This window comes from Phocoena phocoena, chromosome 16 (assembly GCF_963924675.1).
Source record: "Phocoena phocoena chromosome 16, mPhoPho1.1, whole genome shotgun sequence".
NCBI lineage: Eukaryota > Metazoa > Chordata > Mammalia > Artiodactyla > Phocoenidae > Phocoena > Phocoena phocoena.
The window spans coordinates 23,634,095-23,659,465 of record NC_089234.1 but is presented as its reverse complement, the minus strand read 5'-3'; the positions used below and the strand labels follow the sequence as shown (position 1 = coordinate 23,659,465).

Below are 25,371 nucleotides of genomic sequence, written 5' to 3'. Positions count from 1 at the left end.
CTGTGTCACAGTCAAAAACTGAACTTCATTTGAGATATTTTCATCACCCATTCCAAAGCTAAGGGCTCAGGTGTCAGCCTATAGACATGGAAGGGGCAGGACAATGACAGAGCTGCATTAGGGCTTATCTGGTGTCTAATAACAGAAATAAGTCCAAATGGGTACAGAACAGCTGCCCTGCCCAGAAGCCTCACCCCCTCCATCCTCATTTCATCCAGCCTGTTTCTTGATTTGCTCTGTAAGCCATCTTCCATTTCCCACTTTCTACTAGGACTGTAACTGGTAACAGCAAGCCCGCTCGTTTACCATGACTGCCCCCTACCTGCTCTTCATCCCTGAACTCATGCCTTGAAAAGCTGGACTTCAGCAAGAATCGTCCAAATGGGATGTGCTAGATTGAATTGAATTTAAATGACAGGGTCCTATCTGTAGCATGTTTGACCCTTTGGAAACAAAGGATATTTTCACAATTGGGAAGAATAATTTTTAATTATTAACCACAATCCAGAAAAATAGTCATAGCAGTGATACAGTAGGCCACTCAGAATTATGGTACATGACATATTGATGTCAACCTGAATGTGCAGAACTGAAAATCAGGCTTCCTTGTGTCCTTCCGCAGACTGACTCCATAGAGGTGCATCGTCTTTGCATATGTCGTGCTACATTTTCTCCTGTGTCTCTCTGAACTGTACTAGACCCTCACCCATTGTTGGGAAGCCTTACAATTGAGAAAGAGTAGGAATCGTAATGTAAATATTTTTTTCTTCAGCAATTACATTAACATTTACTAGTCTGGGAGAAAAACCCAGCTCTGATATTCAATTTTTGACCTTGGGAAATTTACTTAATCTCTATGACTTCACCTCCTAGGCTATTAAATACAAATATATGACATGTATCTCATTGGGTCCTAGGGAGGAATAAGTGAATTCACATACATCGTTATTGTGAATAAGGAACTTATCCTAATGGTATACACAGCTTTTGATGCTGCGGTTGTTGTTAATCTTGAACCCCAGGGTTAAGTGGTCCCCATGGTATTGTTAGCAAGTAAATCAGAGCTTATACATCCAAATAAGCACTGTCTTCGAAGTTGAACCTTTGGGTGTTATCCATTTATTTCAATGGCGATGGCTTTGCTTAAACTATTTCTGAACCTGTCTTTGGAAAACTGCTGTCAGAATGCATCTATAAGTAAAGAAGTGGAGGGAGCAGCCCTTGCAAAGTATTCTATGGTTCTCACACTTGCATTGGTAGAGGTACCACCTGGACCCAACACCCTGTAATGTCAGTATCATTACTATGACATTTTAGTGAGAAGAAAATTAGCATCTGGAATGTAAGTTACTTGACCGAAATCACATTAGCAGTGAGAGAAAGAGGTGAGGATGAAATGTAAGTCTAGCTAAATTCCACATTCTCCTCTCTATATCATGCCATTTCTCAAGAAATCAAACAAATCTTTGTTATTTTAGATACACTTTATTTTTCAGAAGAAATAGGGTTCCCAAGTTTGCTTATTCTAAAATGATCTCATCCTCAAATGATCTAAGTTAACTGCTGGTGATGAGGTTTAATATAGAATGTTCCATTAACTCTAAACCAATGCCAAATAAAGTAGTTTTGGCCATTGGTACTAGGAATGTCATAGGTGTATGGTGTACAAGAGGACTTTATAGAATTTTGAGGGGAGATATATAAGACATGGTATGTTTGGCTCTCTGTAGCCAATCATACCTCATATTAAAAAGAAGATAGAACCACTTGTGTCTGAGTTAGGACTAACAAACACACAGGACTTGAAGCTGGGTTAGTAGTCATAATCTGAGAACAAAAGCAGAAGAATCGTGTGACCTAAAAGTATTTTTGCACTACTTCTGAGTATGGCAGAGAGAGTTTGATTCTGAAATTCCTGAGATTTTTTGTTGTTGTTATGGTGGTTTTCATGGACAATGGGACTGAGTGTTTAAAATTTTTTTCTTTGTTTTATTTTTAAGTCAACTTCAGTAAGCATAGGTATCAGTTAAAAAGACAGTTTTTCAGGCTTCCCTGGTGGCGCAGTGGTTGACAGTCCGCCTGCCGATGCAGCAGACGTGGGTTCGTGCCCCGGTCAGGGAAGATCCCACATACCGCAGAGCGGCTGGGCCCGTGAGCCATGGCCGCTGGGCCTGCACGTCCGGAGCCTGTGCTCTGCAACGGGAGAGGCCACTCAAATATAGTTTGTTTGTTTGTCTTTAATGCTCATGCTGAAAAATCCGTGTATGGCAACAGTTTCATAGCCCTGTCTCCTTCTCAATGTTCCTTCCTACCAGGAAGTGTTAGCTAAGGAATCTGAAGACCCCAGCTTGGTTAGTATAAGCGATAACCATTCATATTCCACCTAGTTGTTTCCCTAAGCCAAGTCAGGTCATGTTCATTGGATTGGTCCAGGCAACTTTTAAGTCTCAGAGACAGCAGGGAGTAGAGACTGGGGAGGATAGATTAAATGCGTTGATTCCGGTGGAAAAGTTGAGGAGTGCAGCCTGGGTTCACAGAGGAATTTTCTGCCCGTATCGTTCTGCTTAAGAAGGAAGGCTTTATAGATTCTCAGGTGCCTTTACTTGTAGAGCACCATTGAATTTCGCAACTTTCACCTTTCCATCCAGAGCGGGTGTCAGTAACAAGTATGAATTTTACATAAATGTTGATGTTTCTACTTAAAGGCCTCATAAATCCCCCAGCCTTATGTTTACTGTACAGAACCTCTCTGTAGCAACCTCCATCATGGCACTGGTGAGGGGCTAGGAGCAAATCCTCCATGAGAAGTAAGTTTGTCAGGAACTACTGGGTAGTCAGAAAAGGGAGCTGCTCTGAAGTCCTATGAGGGCTCCTAGGAAGTACTTGCCCCCTGGGAGGTCCAAATGCATTTGTTCAGTGAGAAACCAAGTTGGACCAGAGATTATGCCAAATTATTCTCTTTCTTACTCCTTCATCCAACCACTCACACAGCAGTAATCTTGCTGAGTACCTGCTATGTGCCAAGTTTTTTAGATGGATTAACTTAATCTTCCCAACCAGCTCTTGGAAGGAGAGTCTGTTATCATAGGCATTTTATAAATGAAGAAATCGAGACAAGAGAGGTTAAGTGTAACTCATTCAAAATAATAATATGCTACTCCAGAGTCTCAAGTCTCAGTATGTCTTTTTTTTTTTTTTTTTGTCCACACCTCGCAGCTTGTAGGATCTTAGTTCCCCAGCCAGGGATTGAACTCAGGCCCTTGGCAGTGAAAGCATGGAGTCCTAACTACTGGACCACCAGGGAATTCCCAAAGTCTCAGTATGTCTTAGTGTTTACCTTCCATGTCCAGTATGGCTCCAGATCCACAGAGCGAGTTTATCAAGTGGCAGTGTAGAACGAGGGGAAGAGATTTGGGGTGCCGTAGTACATAAATTCAGGCACGTCTGAAATCTAGTCAACCTTTAGTATTCTGCATATAGGGCTCAATCAAGCATATTTTTTCTATAGACCAGGCATTGTAGAAAAATCGAAGCTGTATTAGCCAGAGGTATTGGATGCAAAGGAGGGATGACAGGAAATAGAGTATAATTGGGTGCTGAATTTCATGATCCAGACCTGTGCTGTACAGTATAGTAACCACTAGCCACATGTGGTTATTTGCATTAAAATTAAATACAATGAGCCCATCGACAGATGAATGGATAAAGAAGATGTGGTACATATATACAATGGAATAAAAGAAACGAAACGAAATTGGGTCATTTGTAGAGACGTGGATGCATCTAGAGACTGTCATACAGAGTGAAGTAAGTCAGAAAGAGAAAAACAAATATCGTATGTTAGCGCATATATGTGGAACCTAGAAAAATGGTACAGATGAACCGGTTTGCAGGGCAGAAATTGAGACACAAATGTAGATAACAAATGTATAGACACCAAGGGGGGAAAGCGGTGGGGGGGGATGATGAATTTGGCAATTGGGATTGACATGTATACACTGATGTGTATAAAATGGATGACTCATAAGGACCTGTTGTATAAAAAATTAAATTCAGTTCAATTCAAAAATTAAAAAAAAAATTAAATACAATGAAACATTCATTTCTTCAGTTCCACTAGCCACGTTTTGGGTGCTCAAAAGTCACATGGGGCAAGTGGCTACCATATTGGATAGCATAGATGTAAAACATTTCCATTATCACAGAAAGTTCTGTGGGACAGCACTCGTCCTACCTGCAAGTGCTAGGAATGGTGAGAGCAAAGAGATCACTGAGGACTGGAGTAATGATGGAAGGCTTCCTGCAGGAAGTGGTGATGGAGCTGTATAGACTTGCTGCTGAATAAGTATGAGGAAAACGGGCAGCACATCCAAGAAAGCGGCTATGTGAAGGTTGTTGAGGAATAGAGGGGTATGGCCAGATGGGTAGCATGGGGTTAGATTAGGAGAGACACTTGAGTGATGATTGTTTGATTTTTCAAACAATTTCTGAAATGGTTTGGATATAATTATCTTTCTATCTCTGTAGCTACATTTAGGCTGTGCCTTAGCAAATGATGATGACATTAATTATTAGTCCATTGTTTTTGTTGTGGTTGCTTCTCTTTTCTGAGTGTTCATGCTGTGGCTGCCAAAAACCTCTATCTGATCCTAAACCCAGCGTGCTCTACTGTCTCCTAAGATGAGACAGAGACACCTGTGGAACACTCATCCTAGAGCCTCAGCTCCCAAATGGGGAAATGGAGGAACTGGGGGTCGATGAGGCTATGATGGGGTAGTGCATAGTCTGAGAGTAGGATACCCTCTACCACTGGGCCAGCAGAGACCATGACTTCTTGGATGGCTCCAAGAGGCTCAGAATGACATTAGGCCCTCCCTGCTGATTAAATGGGTATTTCATGGGCTTGTACTAATGCTGAACCAGCTATCAGGAATCTCAATTATCACCTTTGGTTAACATCATCAGGTGTGTACAATCTTTAACAAGTCATTTCTCCTCTTTTTCTTCTCCTTCCCAATCTGTCAACTGAGGGGATTGAACCCAAGGAATACAGGTGTCCCTTCCTATTCTGACATGCAGAAGCTTTTTGATTTCTGAACTTTTTCTTGTCTATTCCTTCTTTGGATTGTCTGAGGCTTCTCCCTGGATGGGACTTGGAGGACACATAGGTCCCTATGTGTCCTAAATGGACAAGTTTTCCCATAAGCTTTTAGAAGTTCTAAACCCTTTTATAGTCAAGAAAAGCACAGAGGTGGCTTATTTCTTAAAGGAAACTGTGTGTTTGCAGAAGTTGTGGTAGCTTACTTCGCAGAGGCAAATCAAACTTTCTGGTACATTCTCTTCAAATGTCACAATTCAACAGAAAACCACCTTTCCTCAAGAAGCTGGAGCAGCAGCTGGGGCTGCTTATTTGCTGACATCGCAAAAACTCCAGAGCTGGGAGGGATCTTGGGCAGGATGAGAGATTTTAATATACATTTAGCAGAAGTTAATGAAGAAGTTCACAGCTTGGGGGCAGCCAGTGATGTTTCCATTAATGTTATTAAATATTAATGAGGTGCTTTTTCTCTTTGGGGCAAAGCAGCATGGCTGATGCACCTTTTTTTTTTTTTTGCGGTACGCGGGCCTCTCACTGTTGTGGCCTCTCCCGTTGCGGAGCACAGGCGCCGGACACGCAGGCTCAGCGGCCATGGCTCACGGGCCCAACCGCTCCGCGGCATGTGGGATCTTCCCGGACCGGGGCACGAACCCGTGTCCCCTGCATCGGCAGGCGGACTCTCAACCACTGCGCCACCAGGGAAGCCCCTGATGCACCTTTTTAAATTACTACATCACTAACAGGTAGCAGAGCTGAACAGAACTGCTAAAGATGTTTACATTTAGCAAGGAGAAATAAGACATTTCTCTCCTTCCCAGAGCTGCCTAGGAGAACACCCTTCCTTCAGAGATTACTAATATTTCTTAGGATTCACAGGACATTCAATAGATTTACCTCATAAAGGAAGCAGGGAATTTTCTAGAAGTAGTGCAGACACACCACAGCCCAAAACTTTCTGCAGATAAACAATGCTTATAAATCAGATATTCAGTGCTGTACTGGAAAATGTTTAACCACCGGCTCTCTGGAAACAAAGAAACAAATAAATAAGCCCTGATTAGTAGTGTTTGCTGATTGCTATAAATATTCCCACCATATCTGATTTCAGGTTACCAACATGGCATCACTGAATGCAGAATTAGGAATTAGATACAACATGTATCTAATGTATTTACTGTATAGAAACATAGACATAAATGCCTTCAAGAGCATAAATAATAAAATGATGTACAATGACATTTTCTATATAATATTTATTGCATATAATAATACAGCAAAATAATGAGGAGTTTCTGTGTTTTCGGTATTTATTATCCTTTGAATATAATTTATTTAATTGAAATTTTGTATAACTTAATTTTCGATAATAGTTGTGTTTAACAACCATTAACTAACTTGCAAAATTCCTGGAATTTTAAGTTGGCTCTCATGGGCAGTTACCAGCTGGCACAACATTGAGTCCATATGAACTCTCAGGCTGGAAGATCTCCAATCATTGATCAGGGGAGGCATGGCAAAAGATTACCTTGACAGACATGTCCCTTTCTCCTTTTCATTTAAACTCATTCATTTCTCCTTTTCATTTAAACTCACCGTATCAAAGCTGGTCTTGACCTTCACCTTTCCGTGTAGCGATTTGCAATGACTCAAGCTCACACTCACTCCACAGGCGTCTGTTGAGCACCTGGGATTCTCTCTGTGGTCCACACTGGGAAGTCAACCATGGGCTCACAGTCTCCCTACAGAAATAGACCAGATGCCATGGGATAATTTGTGCAATCATTTAAAAATGTAATTAGAGTATCATTCACCCAGTAAATATTTATTCAGCACCTTCAGTGTCCTATTCTAGACTCTTATATTGCCGAACAAAAACAACAGAAGGGTTTGCTCTTTTGTAGCCTTGATGTTTCTAAAATGCTAGGACCACAAAGGTTTGGTCCAGGGAAGCAAGAATGGCTTCATCAGACCTAGATATTGAAGAAGGATACATAGGAAACCACCTGAAACAGAAAAAGGTAGAGTGCTTCAAAAGCCCAGGGCAGGACTTCCCTGGTGGTGCAGTGGTTAAGAACCCACCTGCCAATGCAGGGGACACGGGTTTGAGCCCTGGACCGGGAAGATCCCACATGCCGCGGAGCAACTGAGCCCGTGCACCACAACGACTGAGCCTGTGCTCTAGAGCCCGCGAGCCACAACTACTGCGCCCGTGTGCCGCAACTGCTGAGCCCGCGTGCCACAACTACTGAAGCCCGTGTGCCTAAAGCCCGTGCTCCACAACAAGAGAAGCCACCGCAATGAGAAGCCTGCACACCTCAGCGAAGTGTAGCCCCCGCTCGCCACAACTAGAGAAAGCCCACACACAGCAACGAAGGCCCAACGCAGCCAAAATAAATAAATTTATATTTAAAAAAAAACACACACACATAAGCCCCGGGCATCACACAGACAAAGACAAAGAGGGTTAAATGTTGGCCTGAGTTTGGTTTGGAGGAAGGTGGTGACAAGGTAGGGTGGGGTCAAACCGAGAAGATAATTTATATAATCTCATCAGTCAATTGGTACTTCTTAACTGTACTGCTTCATCCTGTATCACACTGTGTTCTGCTTGATACTCTATTACTCTGTTCTTTTGTTGGATTTGAGGCATGTTGTCTTCCTCTCTCCAAAAGACTGAAAACCCCTTGAGAATAAGGATTATGGCACTTCCTTCACAGGACAAGGCACATACTGAGTAATAAATGTGGAATTAAACTTTTCTTTCTGTCTCCCTTTCATTGCTATCCTAGTTACCCACATAGACAATTTGCATCTATTTTCATTGGACTTTAATTAAATCTTGGCTCAAAGAATAGGAGAGCAGAAAACGAAAGGAGGGGTGGGTCTGGAGAGAGCGATTTCCCTGTTGTTTTATGTTTTATTAACACTCAGTGGATCAGTATTCAAATGTCCAGATTGTTCTGCCCTGTCTGTGGGTTTCAGGACATCTTTGGGTGCTTGACTCGGAGGCATGACTCCTCCCCCAAATTTAAGCCACCTTCAGTGACCTGGGGTTGGTTACAAGAGTTACAAAATGCCTACTTTGTTGCTCTTTTTCTACCCTGGAATTTACGTTTCTGGGAGCTTTATAAAAGTCCAAGAAGTAAGGCAACACCATTTACATTTCAGATGGGAGAGCGCCTCTCCTACAATGGTCGATGACTTCCTCATTCTGGAATGTGGAGGAAAGGAGCAGAAAATCATACCAGACTTTGTTTCTTCATTTTACTATGGCTAGGCTTTTACAAAAACATGGAGAAGAGCTACAGTATAGTTTTTGTGGGGTTGTGTGTGTGTGTGTGTGTGTGTGTGTGTGTGTTGTTTTTTCCTAAAGGAAACAAGGGACCTGTGTTATAAATAGTTGGGAAAAGTTTGAATGACTGTGTATATGTGAATGCAAATGTGTATATTTGTTTGAGAGAGAATTTCAGAAAAAATGAAAATAAGATCAATGAATTCCATTTTGGAATAAAATGTGGAATCTGAACACAGAAATAAATCTTGACCATTAAAGTCATCTTCTTGGTTGTCATCTGCTTATTTCAGTAAATCCACTGTGATCCAAAATATACTTTTAAGCTTACAGCATCCCTCACACCCACCCCAAGCCAGTGTACCTGCCACATTATGTACATCCATACTTTTTGAAGCCTGGACCCTCCATCTGATAATCTATTATGTCTTCTATACACTGAACTCCGAATGACTTTGGAATTATTTCCAAATCTGAAAATCCATTTTCAAAGTATGAATATTTGTCCCCACTGGGAATATTTAAAGAATGTGTTGCAGCTTTGGGGTTGGTTAAAGGGATGTGTTTGTGTGTGCCTGTGGGTATTTTCACATTTGTGCATCTACACCAGTATGCAATATTTATTTTCTCGACAGTGACTATGGCTATGAGAGACGTGGAGAAAGCCAGTGTGTCCCAGCTTTCTGGTACAATCCAGCATCCCCGTCAAAGGACTGCAGCCTTGGTCAAAGCTACCTTAACAGCACTGGGTAAGTAAAATACCTGAAGGAGCTCCAATCACTGTTTCCCTACTTCCCTAAGTTGGGATCAAAGGAGGATTCCTACTGAAGCAAGGTGGAGTGTAGATAGAGTTTGTTTGTAACAGGTGGCTTCTGAGGAAAGCTGAAGGGTTCTTTAGCTGAAGCTAGCTTTTTTGGAGCATCAAAAGAGATTTCTAGAGGGGTGGGACAGGGAGGGTGGGAGGGAGATGCAAGAGGGAGGACATATGGGGACATATGTACACATATAGCTGATTCACTTTGTTATACAGCAGAAACTAACACACCACTGTAAAGCAATTATACTCCAATAAAGGTGTTAAAAAAAAAAGAGATTTCTGATTACCCAGATTTCAGTACCTTTTGCTATTTGCCTCTGAAATACCATAGCTATTATTTGATCAGACCTTCTCTTTTGGAAGGCGATGCCACCTTATTTTCCAGACCCCAATGGAAATAAATTAACACTAGTGGTGTGCAGACACTGCAGTGCTTTCTAGTGATAGATGAACCAAAGCTCTCGTAGACCGATGACGAAAATTTAGAATGAAAAGTCAAAAGTCCCATCCTAGGAGCTCTTGGATTAAGAAGATCAAGGCACACTCCCTGTACTTGTCAAGTCATGTATGTTTCTCTCTTTGTTCACTTATTACTTACTCACTCAGATGCTTGAAAAAATCTTCCTTGGAGATCTGTTGTCTTCCCCTTTCCTTTGCCACTCCTATGACCTAGAACAGCTTTGGAAAGTGGATTGGTGGTCTGAGACAGTGCTTTTTAAAATTTAATGTGCTGTGAATCACCTGGGGATCTTGGTAAAATACAGCTTCTGATTTAGGAGATCTAGAGTGGCATTGAGATTCTTCATTTCGACAAGCTCCCATGCGATGTCAGCATTGCTGGTCCTAGCACTGATCTTTGAGTAGCAAGGGACTAAAGTGTTCTGGAATTCAGTCTCAGCTCTTCCAATGGATCTTCTAACATCTCACACAAGTTACTCACCAGCTCAGTACTTTTACCTTACTTGGTTGTAAAATGGTGGTAGGAGTACTATCTACCCGACTGATGTCTACAGAGGAAGAAAAAACATGATGGAAGAGGTATATTGAGTGGTCTGAGATACTCTGAGAAACATACATTTTTTAGCCAAAAATTTGGTTCTTAGGGAGCTATTCCTGGGATCTGAGCTGAGGTTTAATCACTGCTGATGTCATTTTATTGTACGTGAATGGTCTTAGGGATTTAAGCCACTCAGATCCAGATCCAGCAGCATGAAACTTAAAGACATGTGGTGTCAGAGACTAAAGTGCTAGGAAGTTTGAGGAAGAGGAATACAATGGGCACAGAAGATGAGCTACGCCACCAAATTCCCAGCCAGAACATACCTGGACATAAGCTGGAAGGTAATTGCATTAGGGCTTCTCATATGATCCTGTGACATGTGTAGGTAGACCCAAGTTTAAGCAAGTTAGGTGTACCAAAACCCCAAGTAGCCATCAAATAAATCAAGAAGATGAAAGGGAAAAACTATTCATTTTTTTCAAAAGATTCACAACAAGTGAATCTCCAGGTTGCTTAAATGTTGGCTTCTAGTACAAATTGTCAACCAGCTGGCCAGTTGAGGCTGAAGAGTTGGGTGATATCAAGTGTGCATTAGGACATGATACCCACCAAAATATCTATCATAGGTAAAACTCAGTGTCTTCTAAATAACTGAAGCTCAGCAAGGAAGTATAGGTTAGAAAAGTTTGATTATATAGACCAGTGCTGACCAAAGAACTATAATAGGAGCCACACATGTAATTTAACATTTTAAAATAGCCACGCTGAAAAGGTTTTTTTAAAAAGGTGAAATTAATTTTGATAATATATTTTTTTTAGCTCAGTATGTCCAAAATATTATCATTTCAACACACACCACTAACCAAGTTCTCAGTAACCACAGGTGGAAAGTGGCTAGCTTATTGGACAGAGGAGCTCTAGAACCATTATGAATTCAGTTGACAATTAAAAATAATATATTGATATATCTATAAGAGGATATATTATAATTGCTTATGAGGCAATAACTACATATAACATTTGCTTGACACCCTCCTGAGATCTCTGGATGGAGATGTGGGGCTGGTAATTCAGCAGTATGTGAGGGGCAGGGGGAGAGGAAATATCAGGGATAGTGCAAGACTGGTATCACTTATCAGGAATTTGCTTTCACCTGCTCTCAAGGCCACCAGAAAAAGGCAACATGGATGGACCGGTTGATTACTCCTGACACACAGGGTGAAAGATGTGATGCGATGATGGCGATGACGGTGGTGGTGGTGTCGGTGTCTGTGGCGCATTTATTTTATGTGGTTTTACCAGAGTATTGATTTTATGCAGCCTTACAGACAGTGATGTGCCTGGAAATAAAGTCTGTCATGCAGGTCAGGGCTGTGGGCAAGCTCTCGGTTTCACGTGCTGGGGTCAGTGGTCAAGCGAGATGTCATGTCATCACTGTGCGCAAAGATGCCTTTAACCTAGAAGGTCACAGTGTTTACGGGGAGGTTTTCCCACGCAAGCTTCTTTGAGGCAGTTTTACCACAGCAGGATCAAATAGGAGTTTCAAACTTGTACTTCTAGTCTGGCATTGGTGATGAGTGAGAAATGAAATATTAACAAGGAGAGAAAATGTGCTGTAAAAGAGCCCAGTGGCTCCACAGTAAGGGCTATTAGGTATTAGGGGATGGGATGATGTCCTGGGGGTAGAGGGAAGACCGGAAGAGGCTTCCTGAGTAGTCACAGTTAGAAGGCTGATCTTCTAGCTGCTTTCTGGCCTCAGGGAGGTAGGCACAAGTCTCTCCATCACAGAGAGAAGCACCTGCTTTCCTTGCTTCCCTAGTCCAGTGGGTCTGTCTCCTCCTGTATCATGTGTGAGTCAGACATTGATTTTTCTTGCCTGGTTTAGACACTGATGCGATCTGCGTTTCACCAGGTAGGATCGATAATAATGTTTAAGGAGCTGCTCTTTCTGAGATGGAGGGATAGCGGTTTCTCAGCGTTTGCTTAGCGTCCTAAATGGCTGTTGTCTTTGGGACTCAGCCTTTAGATGCAGCCGTGCGGAATCTGTGTCTCGCTCTTGTTCTCCTGCATGCTCTGCCGTACGTGCGCACGCGAGGGTGCACACACTGGCACAGACCCCGCCACTGACGATGGCCAATACCTCTCAGGTACCGGCGGATCGTGTCCAACAACTGCACAGACGGACTGAGGGAGAAGTACACCGCCAAGGCCCAGATATGCCCCGGAAAAGCCCCTCACGGCCTCCACGTGGTGACGACCGATGGGCGCCTGGTGGCAGAGCAGGGGCACAATGCGACCTTCATCATCCTCATGGAGGAGGTAGGGGAGACCCTCTCGCGTCTGTGAGGTCAGAACTCACAAGCAGGTCATTGCCCACTTCCAGATGGGAAGAGAAGATCACGTTTTCCCACCAGTCATTGTAACAAAGTCAATGGTGAGAAGTGAAGACTCCTGGGAGAAGATGGAAGGGGTGAAAGAGGTCTTGGGATATTTAGGGACCCTGTTCCCTTCATTCCACAATACAGAAGTGGGGCCCCCTTGTCTCTGGGCAGGTGCAAATTTGAATATATTCTTTGAGGTATCCCTTTAGGGTCTGCATCTTTGGAGGAATGTTTATTATCATTAGACTGTATACTGTAAACTTTGCCGGAAGAAGGGAATTCACATTTTTTCCTTTTTTTTAACCCTTAATCCCACTGATTAGAAAAGCCCACAAGGCTTTCAAAGGGTCTTGAAAGTATGAGTGTGAGGGTGGGGGGAAGTGATTCTAACCCTTTAAACTTATTTTTATAAAGAATGTCATATGAGTTGATTTTCCATCAGCTACCTGCTCCATTAGTTCACTTTTTAGGTCTTCTGCGATCTGGGCAGTAAAATCAGACTGCGTTCGTTCATTCCAGGGTAGAAATAGCTCTGCTGTATGCTTGTTGCTTCCTATATGAGTTGTTTCATCTGTTTCCAAACCAGGGAATTTTTCAGGCACTCCTTTCTGAGATGCTGGGACAAGAAAGCTTGCCTGATTTACAAAGCCATCTAAATTTAAATGCAAATTACTGTGTGCTCTTGAGAGTTTGGAAGGAGACCAAAACAGGCCAGGAGTTTTCCCCCTAACTCTGAATACTTTAGAGACCTTTAAAGTCTGGCCCACACTGCACAGGACGGTGAGGGTTCCTTATCCCCGGGCTGACAGATTCTTTAGGCTTCTTCCACACTGGGTGCTTAAATTAAAGAAATTTAATATTCAGAGGAGGTCATTATCACATTCCCACTAGGGAGTTTCCAGGACCAGCTCTATAAAAAACTTCTCTTGAATAGATGTGAAGAGCCATGATCTTATCCATTTGAATTGCCTTCAGTTCATTTCCACTTTAATTTATATTCATAAACTCAAGGGTAGTTGACATTGTGTGAGGGGCAAGGTAGCACCTATTAATATTTTGATACCAACCAACTCACATCTGGGTTGCCACGGGGGAAGAGACAGAATGCACAGAATGTGATGAATGCACATTCACTGGGCAGATAATTCTAAAATGATGTATTTCTCTTTTTATTCCATCAACCATCTTTGTCAATAAGTAGAGAGACCCAACTCTTCTTTTTCATCCAGGATCCTTATCTTATGGTCAGGTTCAATTTAATTTATCCATAGTGTTGGCCCAGTACAGGGGGGAGAAGGACAAGAAAGGATGGGGTTCAGTATCAGCCCTTAATAAGCTAAGGATCAACTTGGGATGGTAAGATGCACGCAACTGAACCACTGACATCACCTCCGCAGGGGGCTCTTAGCGTCTCAAGAGGCAGGAATATCTGTGAGCTGAGATGGTCAAAAAAGGCTTTAGGGAAGAGGGAGCTTAGGCAGGTTTAGGGAAACCCAAGGTCAACAGAGCACAGGTCTAGTTTCAGCTGGTATGCAGTATTCATCTGTAGAATGGAAATAATCATCCTATCTCACAGAGTTACTTTAAAGATGGTATTATATAATATGTGATTAGCATAATGCTTGGAACCTAATAATAAATTCTAAAAAATGGGACAATTATAGTTATAGCACGGTGGTTGAGAGTATTGACACCAGACTGCCTGGGTTCAAAACTTGGCTCTTCCAGTAGTGGCTGCAAAGACTTTGATCTAATTACTTAATTTATTTTTGTCCCCATTTTAGAAATGGGTCCAGTAATACTCTCTACATTATAGAGTTGTGAGGGCATTAATTGCTTAGAACTGAAAAGAAACTTTATCAGTATTAGCTGTTACTACTACTACGATGATGAGGACAACAACAATGGTGACGACACAGGAGAGAAATTATTGAACAATGTGTATGAGGGAGCCAGGGAAGCCCTTGGCTTCCCCAGTTCATAGCTTCACAGAGGCTCTACCTTATCCATATTTGCCGGTGTCAACCAAATCAGGCTGCCCCAAGCTTGGGCATACAGGGGCAATAGGTCCATAGTACCTCTTCATAGTGCCCAGTAGATAGAGTCTGATGATTGTGTCGAGGGTGTTTCAGCCCTCTGGGAGAGATTAGGGGCTCAGAGGGTGATGCTGAAGGTCAGAACCAAGTATCAAATAGGAATCAGGCTGGACCATGTGAATGGGCCCAGGCCAACTGCTATTCCACCTTGCAGGGTGATCTCCAAAGGACAAACATCCAGCTTGACTTTGGGGATGGGATTGCAGTGTCCTATGCTAACTTCAGTCCCATCGAGGAAGGCATCAAGCACGTGTACAAGAGTGCGGGGATCTTCCAGGTGACGGCCTATGCGGAGAACAACCTGGGCTCAGACACAGCTGTCCTCTTCCTGCACGTGGTTTGTAAGTAGCGTGAGCCATCGCCTCTCTTACTTTCTTCCCAGTTGACAACGCCCTTTGTTCAGACTTCCCGGGATTCCAAGCTGAGCAAGATTTGGTGTGACTACTACCCCGAATGATGACCCCAATCAAAAGATTGAGATGTGGGCTTCCCTGGTGGCGCAGTGGTTGAGAGCCCGCCTGCCGATGCCGGGGACAAGGGTTCGTGCCCCAGTCCGGGAAGATCCCACATGCCGCGGAGCGGCTGGGCCCGTGAGCCATGGCCGCTGAGCCTGCGTGTCCGGAGCCTGTGCTCCGCAACGGGAGAGGCCACAGCAGTGAGAGGCCCGCGTACCGCAAAAAAAAAAAAAAAAGGTCCCTGGAAAACAGTGACCTAGCTGATCTCCTAGCATTCTGGTCACAATAGTAGCATAAGGACCAGCAGTGATGAAGGGAGTGCATGGAGAAAGACCTGGATTATATGTGTTATATCCTTAAAGATGCCACACTACATGACCATGAGATAAATGATTTCTCCTTTGGGTCTTCTGAACTTCAGTTTCAAAATGCCTTAATTCTAACTGGCACCTTGCTTCACAGGGATCTTGTAACAATAAATAGGAAACACAAATAACACACCCAATCATTCACTAATTTATTCAATGAATATTTGTTGAGTTCTTAATATATGCAAGGCTTCTGCTAGGCACTGGGAGGCAACAATACAGAGATGGCCCTGCCCCTGCAGAGTTTACATTCTGGTGAGGGAGGGAAGGTACTGTGAGAAACGGGCCACCAATAGCCCCAGGGGTGATAACCACACCACACCGACAATAATAATTCTGTGTCAGAAGCAACAGGTCAGAAACCCAGGTGGGTGGTGTGCAAGGTGTTTATGAGCCAAGTTTAGAGCAAGGGAGACCTGTGTTTGAATTCTGATCATATCCGTTTGTGAAATGTCTACTGTCAGTCAACTTAGTCTTTACAAACCCCCGTTTCCTCACCTTTGATACTTAGATCATAGCAAGGCTATGAGAATCAAATTGGATTATGTGTATGTGTCAGGGGTCCCCAAGACATCCCCTCCCAGGTTTAGTGATTTGCTGGAAGGACTCATAAGAGTCAGCATATAGTCATATTTCAGACTATAATTTATTACACTGAAAGGAGACACGTCGAGATAAGCAGAGGGAAAAGGCCAGGGGGACAGAGTCTGGAGGAAACTAGGTGCAAACTTCCAAGAGTCCTCCCCCCACGGAGTCACATAAAACATGCATAATTCCTCCAGCAATGAGTTGTAGCAACACATATGAAGGGCTATTTACCAGAGAAGTTCATTGGAGACTCAGTGCCCGTGGCTTTTACTGGGGACTGGTCAAGTAGCCATCCTCTGCCTAGGGTATACCAAAATTCCAGTCTCCCCGAGGAAAGCATTTTTTCAAAATAAACCCTATCATTGGTAAAAAAAAAAAAGAAAATAGGCAGAGTGAACCAATCTTATCAGCTCACTGTTGACTGGAAACACTCCCAGAGCCAAGTTCCCAGATGCCGGCAAAGGGCCAGTCTTGCCCACAGGTCTTTCTAAAGATGATGATCTCAGGTCAACGTCAGTGTTTTTCTGCACCTGTGCAAAATGCCACTTAGCACCCAGCTTGGTACACGATGAGTGTTACCTGCTCTAGTAACTACTAAGTACTTCCCATTCACTTTCTACCTGACACTTCTGCCGCGTTTAAAAATGGAGACAAAGAAAAAACATTTTCTTTCCTCTATTCCAACGACCTGCCCCACCCATGTTCCTAATTCTGCCAAGAGTGGGCCTTGCCTGCCAGACACAGTGACCAATGTATTTCAGTGGCAAAAAAAAACCACAAGAGCAGGGAACAGGTTTATACTGTGGGTTACGTGCGTGAGGAAGGAAATGTCCCTTGAAACTTTTTTCGTGCTCATAATTCCCTCCAAGTCAATCATGGCTGCATTTACCAGACAGTTATTGTAGTGGAAACTGCTCTTGGCCTCATCTTGGGCCATTAGCTAACAAAGGTAGTTGTTAGCTGCCCATAATAACCAATCTCGCACTGATTATTAGATTTTTATCAGAAAGAGGACTCTTTGACGGTGCAGATTTTAGGAGTTTGCTGTGTTCCCTCCTGAATCCCTCAGCTCTCTTCTCCCCGATCCCTGGTTTATCTGTAGATTGAAGTCTGGAGCTTCCGGCTCAGGTTCTTTGCCCTGAAAAGCTGTTTGATGTTGTTGCTTGAGATTATATTTACCCAAGTGTACTTGTCCTGAAGCTGGCATATATGTGGCCATGCTTGACGGTGTTCTAATTCGTGGAAGCCCCACCCCTTTTGTGTTTGGCGTGAATTTAGGGAGAAGGAGGTCTCATTTTATATTTTGGGTATCAAAGTACCCAACAATGTAAGCCCTGGTTGAGCCGAAGCCTCTGAGTGACTGAAAGCTGAGAAGCCTGTCTAGGGCCACGAGTCATAGCGACATCACTGAACTGTGGAAAAGCCCAGGGTTCCCATGAGCTGGCCAGGGGAATGGGCTCCATGCGTTTTGAGGGAGAGAGATAAGACAGCAGCGTTATCTAAAAAATAGTACAAATGAGCTTATTTACAGAACAGAAACAGACTCACAGACATAGAAAATAGACTTACGGTTACCGCAGGGGAAGAGGGTGAGGGATAAATTAGGAGCGTGGGATTAACAGATACACACTACTGTATGTAAAACAAATAAGCAGCAAGGATTTATTGTGTAGCACAGGGAACTATATTCAATATCTTGTAATAACCTAAATAGAAAAGAATTGAAAAAAGAATATTTATATATATGTGTATGTGTATAGCCGAATCACTTTGCTGTACACCTGGAACTAGCACAATATTGTAAATCAACTCTACCTCAATTAAAAAAAAAAAAAAGAAGCATTGACTTTGAGCATAATAGGGGCCCCTCTCCCAGCAGGAGAAGAATGAGGGATGTGAATCTGGGCACGAAGAACAACTCTGAGGTGTTAAAATAAGACCCAGATTCCTTACCTCCCTCTTAGGACATGACCGGGCCAGGGTCCCCTTCCCATTACCTCATTCTCTTCCACAATGATCAGTAACACACAAACAACAAAGAGAGATAAACCAGAAAAACTCCTAAGAATGAGTAAATATAGCAATGAAAAGTAGGTGGTATTTTCTCACACGTGTGTGTGTGTGTGTGTGTTTATTCTCACCAACAGTCAAACCATACAAAAATAATTAAACAGATTTACTCATTGAAAATAATTAAACCTTCAGCCAAATGTGTATCTGAAGTGACAGGTTTGAAATTATTTGTTGAAAGAAATCTTGAGGGGCCGTATGTCTGGGGTCAGGTGAGAGAGCAGTAGGCAAGGAATATTTTCACGCTGTAGATACACAGATTCACTTGTTGATTGTTCAGGGAAATATCATCTGGGAGGTGGCAAGCCAGTCTGGCTGATCTCCTCACCCAAACATCAGTCCCTGTCCAAACACCTTTTTTATCCCAGTCTAAATTTACTTACGACATAGGAGGTACCCGGTGAGACTCAGAACGCTCACTCTCTGGAGAGGGACTTCTACACAATGATACGCAGGAACAGTGATGATGTGGTGGTAGCGGTAGTGGTGGTGGTGGAAACAGTGTCAGCACATAATTAGTTATATGATACCTTTAACATCCACACATCACTTTCATATGTTCTTATTACTGTAAGGAAGGCAGGGCACAGCATAACAGTCTGTGTAGAGTCAAGGTTCTGTAAGATAGAGGAAAAGGTCATAAACCTAAAATTAAACAGGAGCAGAAGTGAAGAGTATCCATCTGTTTTCTTCCCTTTCAACTGAGCTGTCTCCAAAATAACCCAAGACATCAATAGTGAAGGCTGGGTGGCCTGGAAAATGTCCCACCCATGAGAAGAACTCAAGGCCCCCAGGCTAAAGAGCTGTCCCTGCTACAGCTGTGACCTTTAGTCACTTTAGCTCATCAACACTGTCTTGGTGGAAACCAGGGAAATGTGCTCTGACTTAGTGTGGACAGATCATTAGAAGATTTTCATTGGATTTGGCTAAGTAGGAAGGATATAAGGACGGGAAGAAAGGGAGGAAAGGAAGTAGGTGGGAAAAAAAGAAAAGAAAAAGGAAAAAGAAAGGGGTAAGGGTGGGGGAGAAAATCCCACAGAGTTAAAAAATAACCGATCTAACCCACAAAGGCGATGCTGATACACTAACATTTTCCAACAGCGTTTTCCTCTTCTCACGTTGTTTTGGAAATGAATTAAATTAAAATCCTCACTTAGTATGCATAGGGTGGGTTCCAATCTATTCTGTTACTCGCTAGTTTAGAACCTGAGACTGCTTACCTCAGTTTTCTGAGGAAGAAGAAAAAGTACAAGCTTGGTCACCTTTAGGCAAGCAGCTTTTTAAATTATTATTTGGGAACCTGACACTTATTTCTCCTTCAGTTTAGGGAGATGGGCTCTTTCCTTTCTATAAAACAGCCTCGCGAGCCTCTGAATGATACCCACTGAGCGTTGCAGATGACAGGCACAATGGCCGATTGTTGAACAAGATGGGGCCAATTAACAATTGAGGATAATGGCGGAGCCCTCCATACAATGCACTGACCCCCAATCACAATACAGGCTAATCGGCAGAAATGCAAGAGACCACTCTTTATCTTCCTATTTATTGACTAAGTGTCCAGTAAACTAGCTTTGTCCTTGGGCTGGGGGTTCATAAGCACTGGAGGTTGGGCTCATCGGATGGAAATTAAATTCAGATGGCACTGAAAAAATCTGAAGCCCGATTTGAGTTCCCTGTTATACATGGTACTTCATTTCAAGTACACACACACACACACACACACACACACACACACACACACACACACACATACACACACACATACTTCTCAACATCTGTGGGTTTGCAATCCTTGTTTTATTATAGGTGATGGTAACAGAGGTTAAGATTAAGAATCTGGGAGTGTGATCGTTTGTTTATTCCAGGAATAGAAACACTGACATTGTTCTCCTTGTTCCCTTAGGTCCGGTGGAGCATGTTCATCTCCGAGTTCCATTTGTTGCCATAAGAAACAAGGAGGTCAACATCAGTGCCGTTGTGTGGCCCAGCCAGCTGGGGACCCTGACCTATTTCTGGTGGTTCGGCAATAGTACAAAGGTTTGGCCCTTTCTGATTGGTGTGTGCTTAGGTCTATGCTGAATGTTCCCGTGTTCCAACTTCTGTGTTGATGTTGGGTGGGGGGGTGCAGAGGGGGGATGTGGGCAATGGGGGATACTTAAATGAAGCTATGAATCCACGTAATTGAATATGACATACCCTCCTACAGCAAGTTCGTTGTTATAATAGGGAAAGTTCAAATAATCCTAAGGAAGAAAGGGTACTTGGGGAATCTGTACAAACCTGGTTGTTCTTGGCCCTCTAACCAATATTTCTAATATTGATGTTGTTCCATTTTGTTCTAATCCCGGCCTTTCTACTCACCTGCTGTATAATATCAAGAAAGTCATTTAGCATCTCTGAAATTAAGTGACACCATCTGTGAAACGTGAATTAGATCTCTAAATGCAGGGCAGCGAAAGTCAAGTGGGATAATAACGCACGTAAAGCATCCTTAGCAAGACCTACTAGGTGTTCTGTTAGGGGCCAGGTACTGACGTTCTTCCTCTTAGGCATGGTACTGATGTTGCCAAGTCTCAAAGAAAGGGGCTTAAGGGCCAAACTGTGGACTTTGCAGATACTCCCTACTCCTGGCAACTGGTGATGATGAAGCTTTTTCAAGAATAACCACACTTGTACAGCAGAAGCTGAGAGCAGTTTGGCTGAGGGTCCCTCAGCTTAAGGGCTTCATGGTTTTCGCTCTTCCTGTTTTTGTCTTTGCATTTTCTTTAGTCATTCTTGATGTGATTGGTACTGCTCGTCTTAGACCTTTACTCTAAAAAAAAAAATTTATGAAAGATATATCAGACTCAGAAATGCTGGATATCTAAAGAAGGGGGAAATAAATATTCAGTTGCTGGTGTAGTAATTCCTTTTAAAAAGGAATGGAATAATGCCAGTTTTGTTTGTTTGTTACGAGATGACCGAAGAGAACTTCAGCTTTTGCATGGTGAGAGTGGGAGATGATTCATCCCTGCTCTTATTTTAAATTAAAAAAAACCATTTCATTGAAGTGTGGTTGATTTACAATGTTGTAAATCCTGCTCTTTTCCAGGGTGGTAGCGTGATGTGGTCGAGAGAATACAGACCTTGGGGTCAGAGAGACAAGGGTTAGGTCCCTAGCACTGCTACCTGTTTATTATGTGAGTTTAATCAAGTGATCTGACCTAAAATGTAATTCACTCAACAGCAAACTGGAGAGAATAATGTGTGCATCATCTCGATTTTTGTGAAAACTAAGTAAGATACTGTGTATCTCCCTGGAACAGACTAGTTTACTCACTAAATGGATGCTTTCTATTTTGGTGTAAAAACTGACTGTTAGGATGGTTTGATAAAAGACTGAATTAGATTTATGGACCCATGGGACAATTTCCTGTTTGCTTCATTTGTGCTGTATACTTTCAAGTTCTTAGTATAGACTATGATGCTTTTGCATTTCTGGTGTTATTATTCACCAAGACAATAGGTAGGAGGTTAGTTAATGAGATTCCCCATTTAGTATATTAGAGAAGTGAAGCTCCCTGTGTGAGATGAGCATCCCAAGGTCAAACAGCTGTTTAGCTGTCGAGCCAGACCTAAACCCAGGTCTCCTAATTCCCATCTACCATGTACCCCCCAGCCCCAGGATGCTTTCTCTGCATCACCCTGTTTGGAGATCACAGACCCTAAAATTCTGCTTTAAACGCCAGCAGACATACATGGTGAAAGAAAAAGAGAAAATCTTCTAGGAGGAGAACATCAGAAAGAGAAGGATTTTAAGTTCATTTCACCTCTGAGGATGTGAGGTTTGGGCTGTCCAGCCAGGGAGTTCTTTTCTGTTAGTGTTTGTTCACCTGTTGATCTTTACTGGGAGACAACTGTGTGTAGGGAGGGCAGTTCTTGGCCATCATGAACCCAATGATTTACTCAACAGACCACAAGGAACCAAAGACAGTGTTTCTCTATAGCACCATTTTTTTCTTTGGGTGTTTATTCTAAGGCCTGAAATACCAGACAGTGTCTAATAAATATTTGATCAACAGAGAAGTGGACAAAGTGATTGGAGAGCCTAGCTTCTATTTCTCTAACAATTATCTGTTAGTTTGAACAAATTACCTGATCTGAAGCTCAGTGTTGTTTTCTCTAAATCAAGGATACTAATATCTAATCCATGAACATTATTGAGTTATTATTTGAAATTTCTTTCTATCTATCTATCTATCTATCTATCTATCCATCTAATCTATATTATGAGAGGGAAATTTTAAAATTGCAGTATGGCATTATGGTTTTATTTTTTTAATTGAGGATGACCTGAAGTACTTCTTAGGTTAGGAATTTCCATCTATAAACTTGAGCATAAAGTGCTGTACAAATACCCAAGATCTCAAAGGTCTTACTAGTTGGTTTTTTCTTCCCCCAAAACCAAGAGAATGATAGTACATTAGAGGCATTGGAACAGAGTGGTTTTGAAATGAGACAAACCTGGGTTGGGGTCCAGACTCAGATTCTCCTTGCTGCATGCCTTTTGTCAAATCAGGTAATTTCTCTGTGCCTTAGTTTGTTCATTGTGATGTCAGAATAAGACTGGTAGCTACTACAGTCTAATATTGCTTTGAGGATTAAGTAAAGAATGGCACTTAAGTGCTTAGGACACATCCAGTCACTGTTGTGCTCATCCTTTGCATCAATGGCATCTACATCTCAGTGGCAAATCTGACATGGTTCTAGAGATTTCTCTCCCACCTTCAAGCATGGTTATTCCATCCATTTAAAAGAGTTACATCTTCAGTGCTTTTGCAAGCACCATGACAGAAACACATCAATGTGGCCACAGTGCCCAGAAATTGATCTAGTGAGCTTTGTATTTTCCTGGCAAATGAATGAGTGTCTTTGGGTGTCTTGGTGAGTGCTCTGAGTGTCGAGCTATGTGGTTACCTTTGATGAACAAACCGATCTCTAAAAGGAGCTAATACTAATTTTGAGCATTTCTTTCTAGCATTGGCCTTGCACTAGGCTCTTCATATATATTATTTAATCATTAGAACATCACTGATGAAGGAGAAATGATCCCCTGTGTATGTGTATGTGTGTGTCTGTTTCTATGTCTTGTGACCAGGTGAACTGGATTGGACAGGTTTGCCCAGGTGGTTGAATTAAATCGACCTCCCAATAAGAATCAGTTGACTCCCCACAAACCTTTATAGCCAACCCTCTGCTTGGTGCCCTTAGGAATAGAAGAGCACTTACAATCTTGTCTCTATCTTCAAGGAGATTACAACCCTGATGAGAAGGCAAGATGAACACACGCACACAATGATCGGTGAGCAAGCGTGATGATGTACAAATAGAGAGAAGAGAGCAAGCATTCCTGAAATCCAACTATAGGCCCGTATACCTACAAGTCTGTCAGCGGGGGATGCTAAATTGTATCAGTAGCTCCGTGGATCTTTCTCGAGAACGTGTATTTTGTGCTAAATCTTATGAGGAACACAAAGCAGTATAAATTCCATTTGTTGCCCTTAAGAAACAGTCTATTCAAGAAGATGAGGTTAACATCCCAAAATAGATACTGTAAGGAATGGTAATAGGAATGTAACATTAGTGGCCCAGCCAGGCAGCCTAGGGGGTGATGGATGCAGGGCTTCTTGGTCTTGGAGCAAGTTGTGTATGAAGCTGGTCCTAAGCTGGCGTTGAAGGAGTGGTAGAATTGAGGCCAGAGAGGAGGGGAAGGGATTTGTGCCCACTGGTAAGGCTTTGGGCCTGTTTGTGTTCTGTGTAGACAGACACTATGAAAGAGGGATTCATTTGGGGAGAAATTGCATAAAAAACTAAAACTGGGGAGGATAGATGACAAATGGCTTTGAATGACATAACCGGATGTGTTTTAGTTTGTCATAGAAACTTAGATTTAGGATAGGATAGTGGAAGATAGAACCAGATTCATGGACAGTGATATTTTCAACAATGAGATACTTTTGAAGAGTTTTTACAGGGGTGTGTGTGTGTGTGTGTGTGTGTGTGTGTGTGTGTTTGAGGGAATTTTTTTTCCCCAAAACTATAAATTTTCAAAATACTCCCATAGTCATAACACATATTTAGGTACTATTTACTTTATTTATTTTTGGTCTTTTTATGTATTTTAGACTTTTCTCTCATGTAGTTCTCATCATAACATATCCACAATTATATATCTTGCCTTCTCCACTTCATAAAGTAAAGCACTTTCTACATATATAATCTTCTAAAGTTTTAAGTGAGGCAAGTGTAGTGATTACATAGTCTGTCCAATTTAGGAATGGAAGGTTTTATCAAGGTATACATTTAAATTGTGGGGATTTTATAATATTCGATATTAACTTGACTTACTATGTATTGGGAATCTGGTGTAGGCTGCATCCAAACATTTCCTTGAAGCTCCCGGATCCATTAGTCACGTGGGAATCTCCTAACTAGTTACTCAGGGCTTCATTGATGGCTTGCTGGGCTTAGTGGATAATACATGACCTGTTGCACATGAGGGATCCTCTGTGGGCAGGGATGCAGCCTAGGTAGGACATGAGCCTTGCTGTGGGCTGGCCCTGCAGCTTGGACAAAACACGGAGAAGTCAATTGGCTGCCTTTTGGATTTGTGGGGCTCTAACAGGCCAATTTGCTGGGATTAACAGAGTTCTGGCTTAATAAGTGTGTCTGCTGGCCTAGTAGAGTTAGTAAAGGAACCTTAAAATACTTGATTTAATTTAGTGCTGTGCACTAGACATGGGTGGCCAGTGAAGAACTCAAGAATCCCGTGGAGTGTTCCAGCTTTGCAAGGAAGGTGAAATCAGCCATGATGTCACAACAGCTGATGAAAAACAAAAGCAATTTGGAAAACAAAATTAGCTTCTGCCATTTCCCCAGGGTGGAAGCCTGGGGCCTGTTACCTGGGGGCCAAGTGTTCACATTCAACACAGTTTGTTTGCTGTGGCTCAGAGCCCCGACCGGCTGGTGGGATGGCATTCCCTTGTCCTGCAGACGCGCATCCTTGTTTGGTTCCTGGATCTTCTGGGAAAGCAGCCAGATAGAGAGGAGACCAAATCTGCTGGGACAGGAGGAATTCCACTCCTCTCAGAAAGAGGTATCATTGTCTGGTACAGCACCATCACCCAGGCCTAAGATAAGACGGGTGTGCAGAGAAAGGAGAGC

The 25,371-nt window shown here is 42.6% G+C and overlaps 1 protein-coding gene across 1 annotated transcript in view; it reads left to right on the top strand.

Moving 5' to 3' along the window:
• Positions 1 to 25,371, top strand: part of SORCS3 (sortilin related VPS10 domain containing receptor 3) — a 595,228-nt gene that overhangs the window by 550,386 nt on the left and 19,471 nt on the right. Inside the window, exons 17-20 of the mRNA XM_065894299.1 lie at positions 9,026 to 9,139; positions 12,355 to 12,526; positions 14,839 to 15,025; positions 20,072 to 20,205. Coding sequence (XP_065750371.1) covers positions 9,026 to 9,139; positions 12,355 to 12,526; positions 14,839 to 15,025; positions 20,072 to 20,205 — 607 coding nt within the window. The remainder of the gene's footprint in view (positions 1 to 9,025; positions 9,140 to 12,354; positions 12,527 to 14,838; positions 15,026 to 20,071; positions 20,206 to 25,371) is intronic.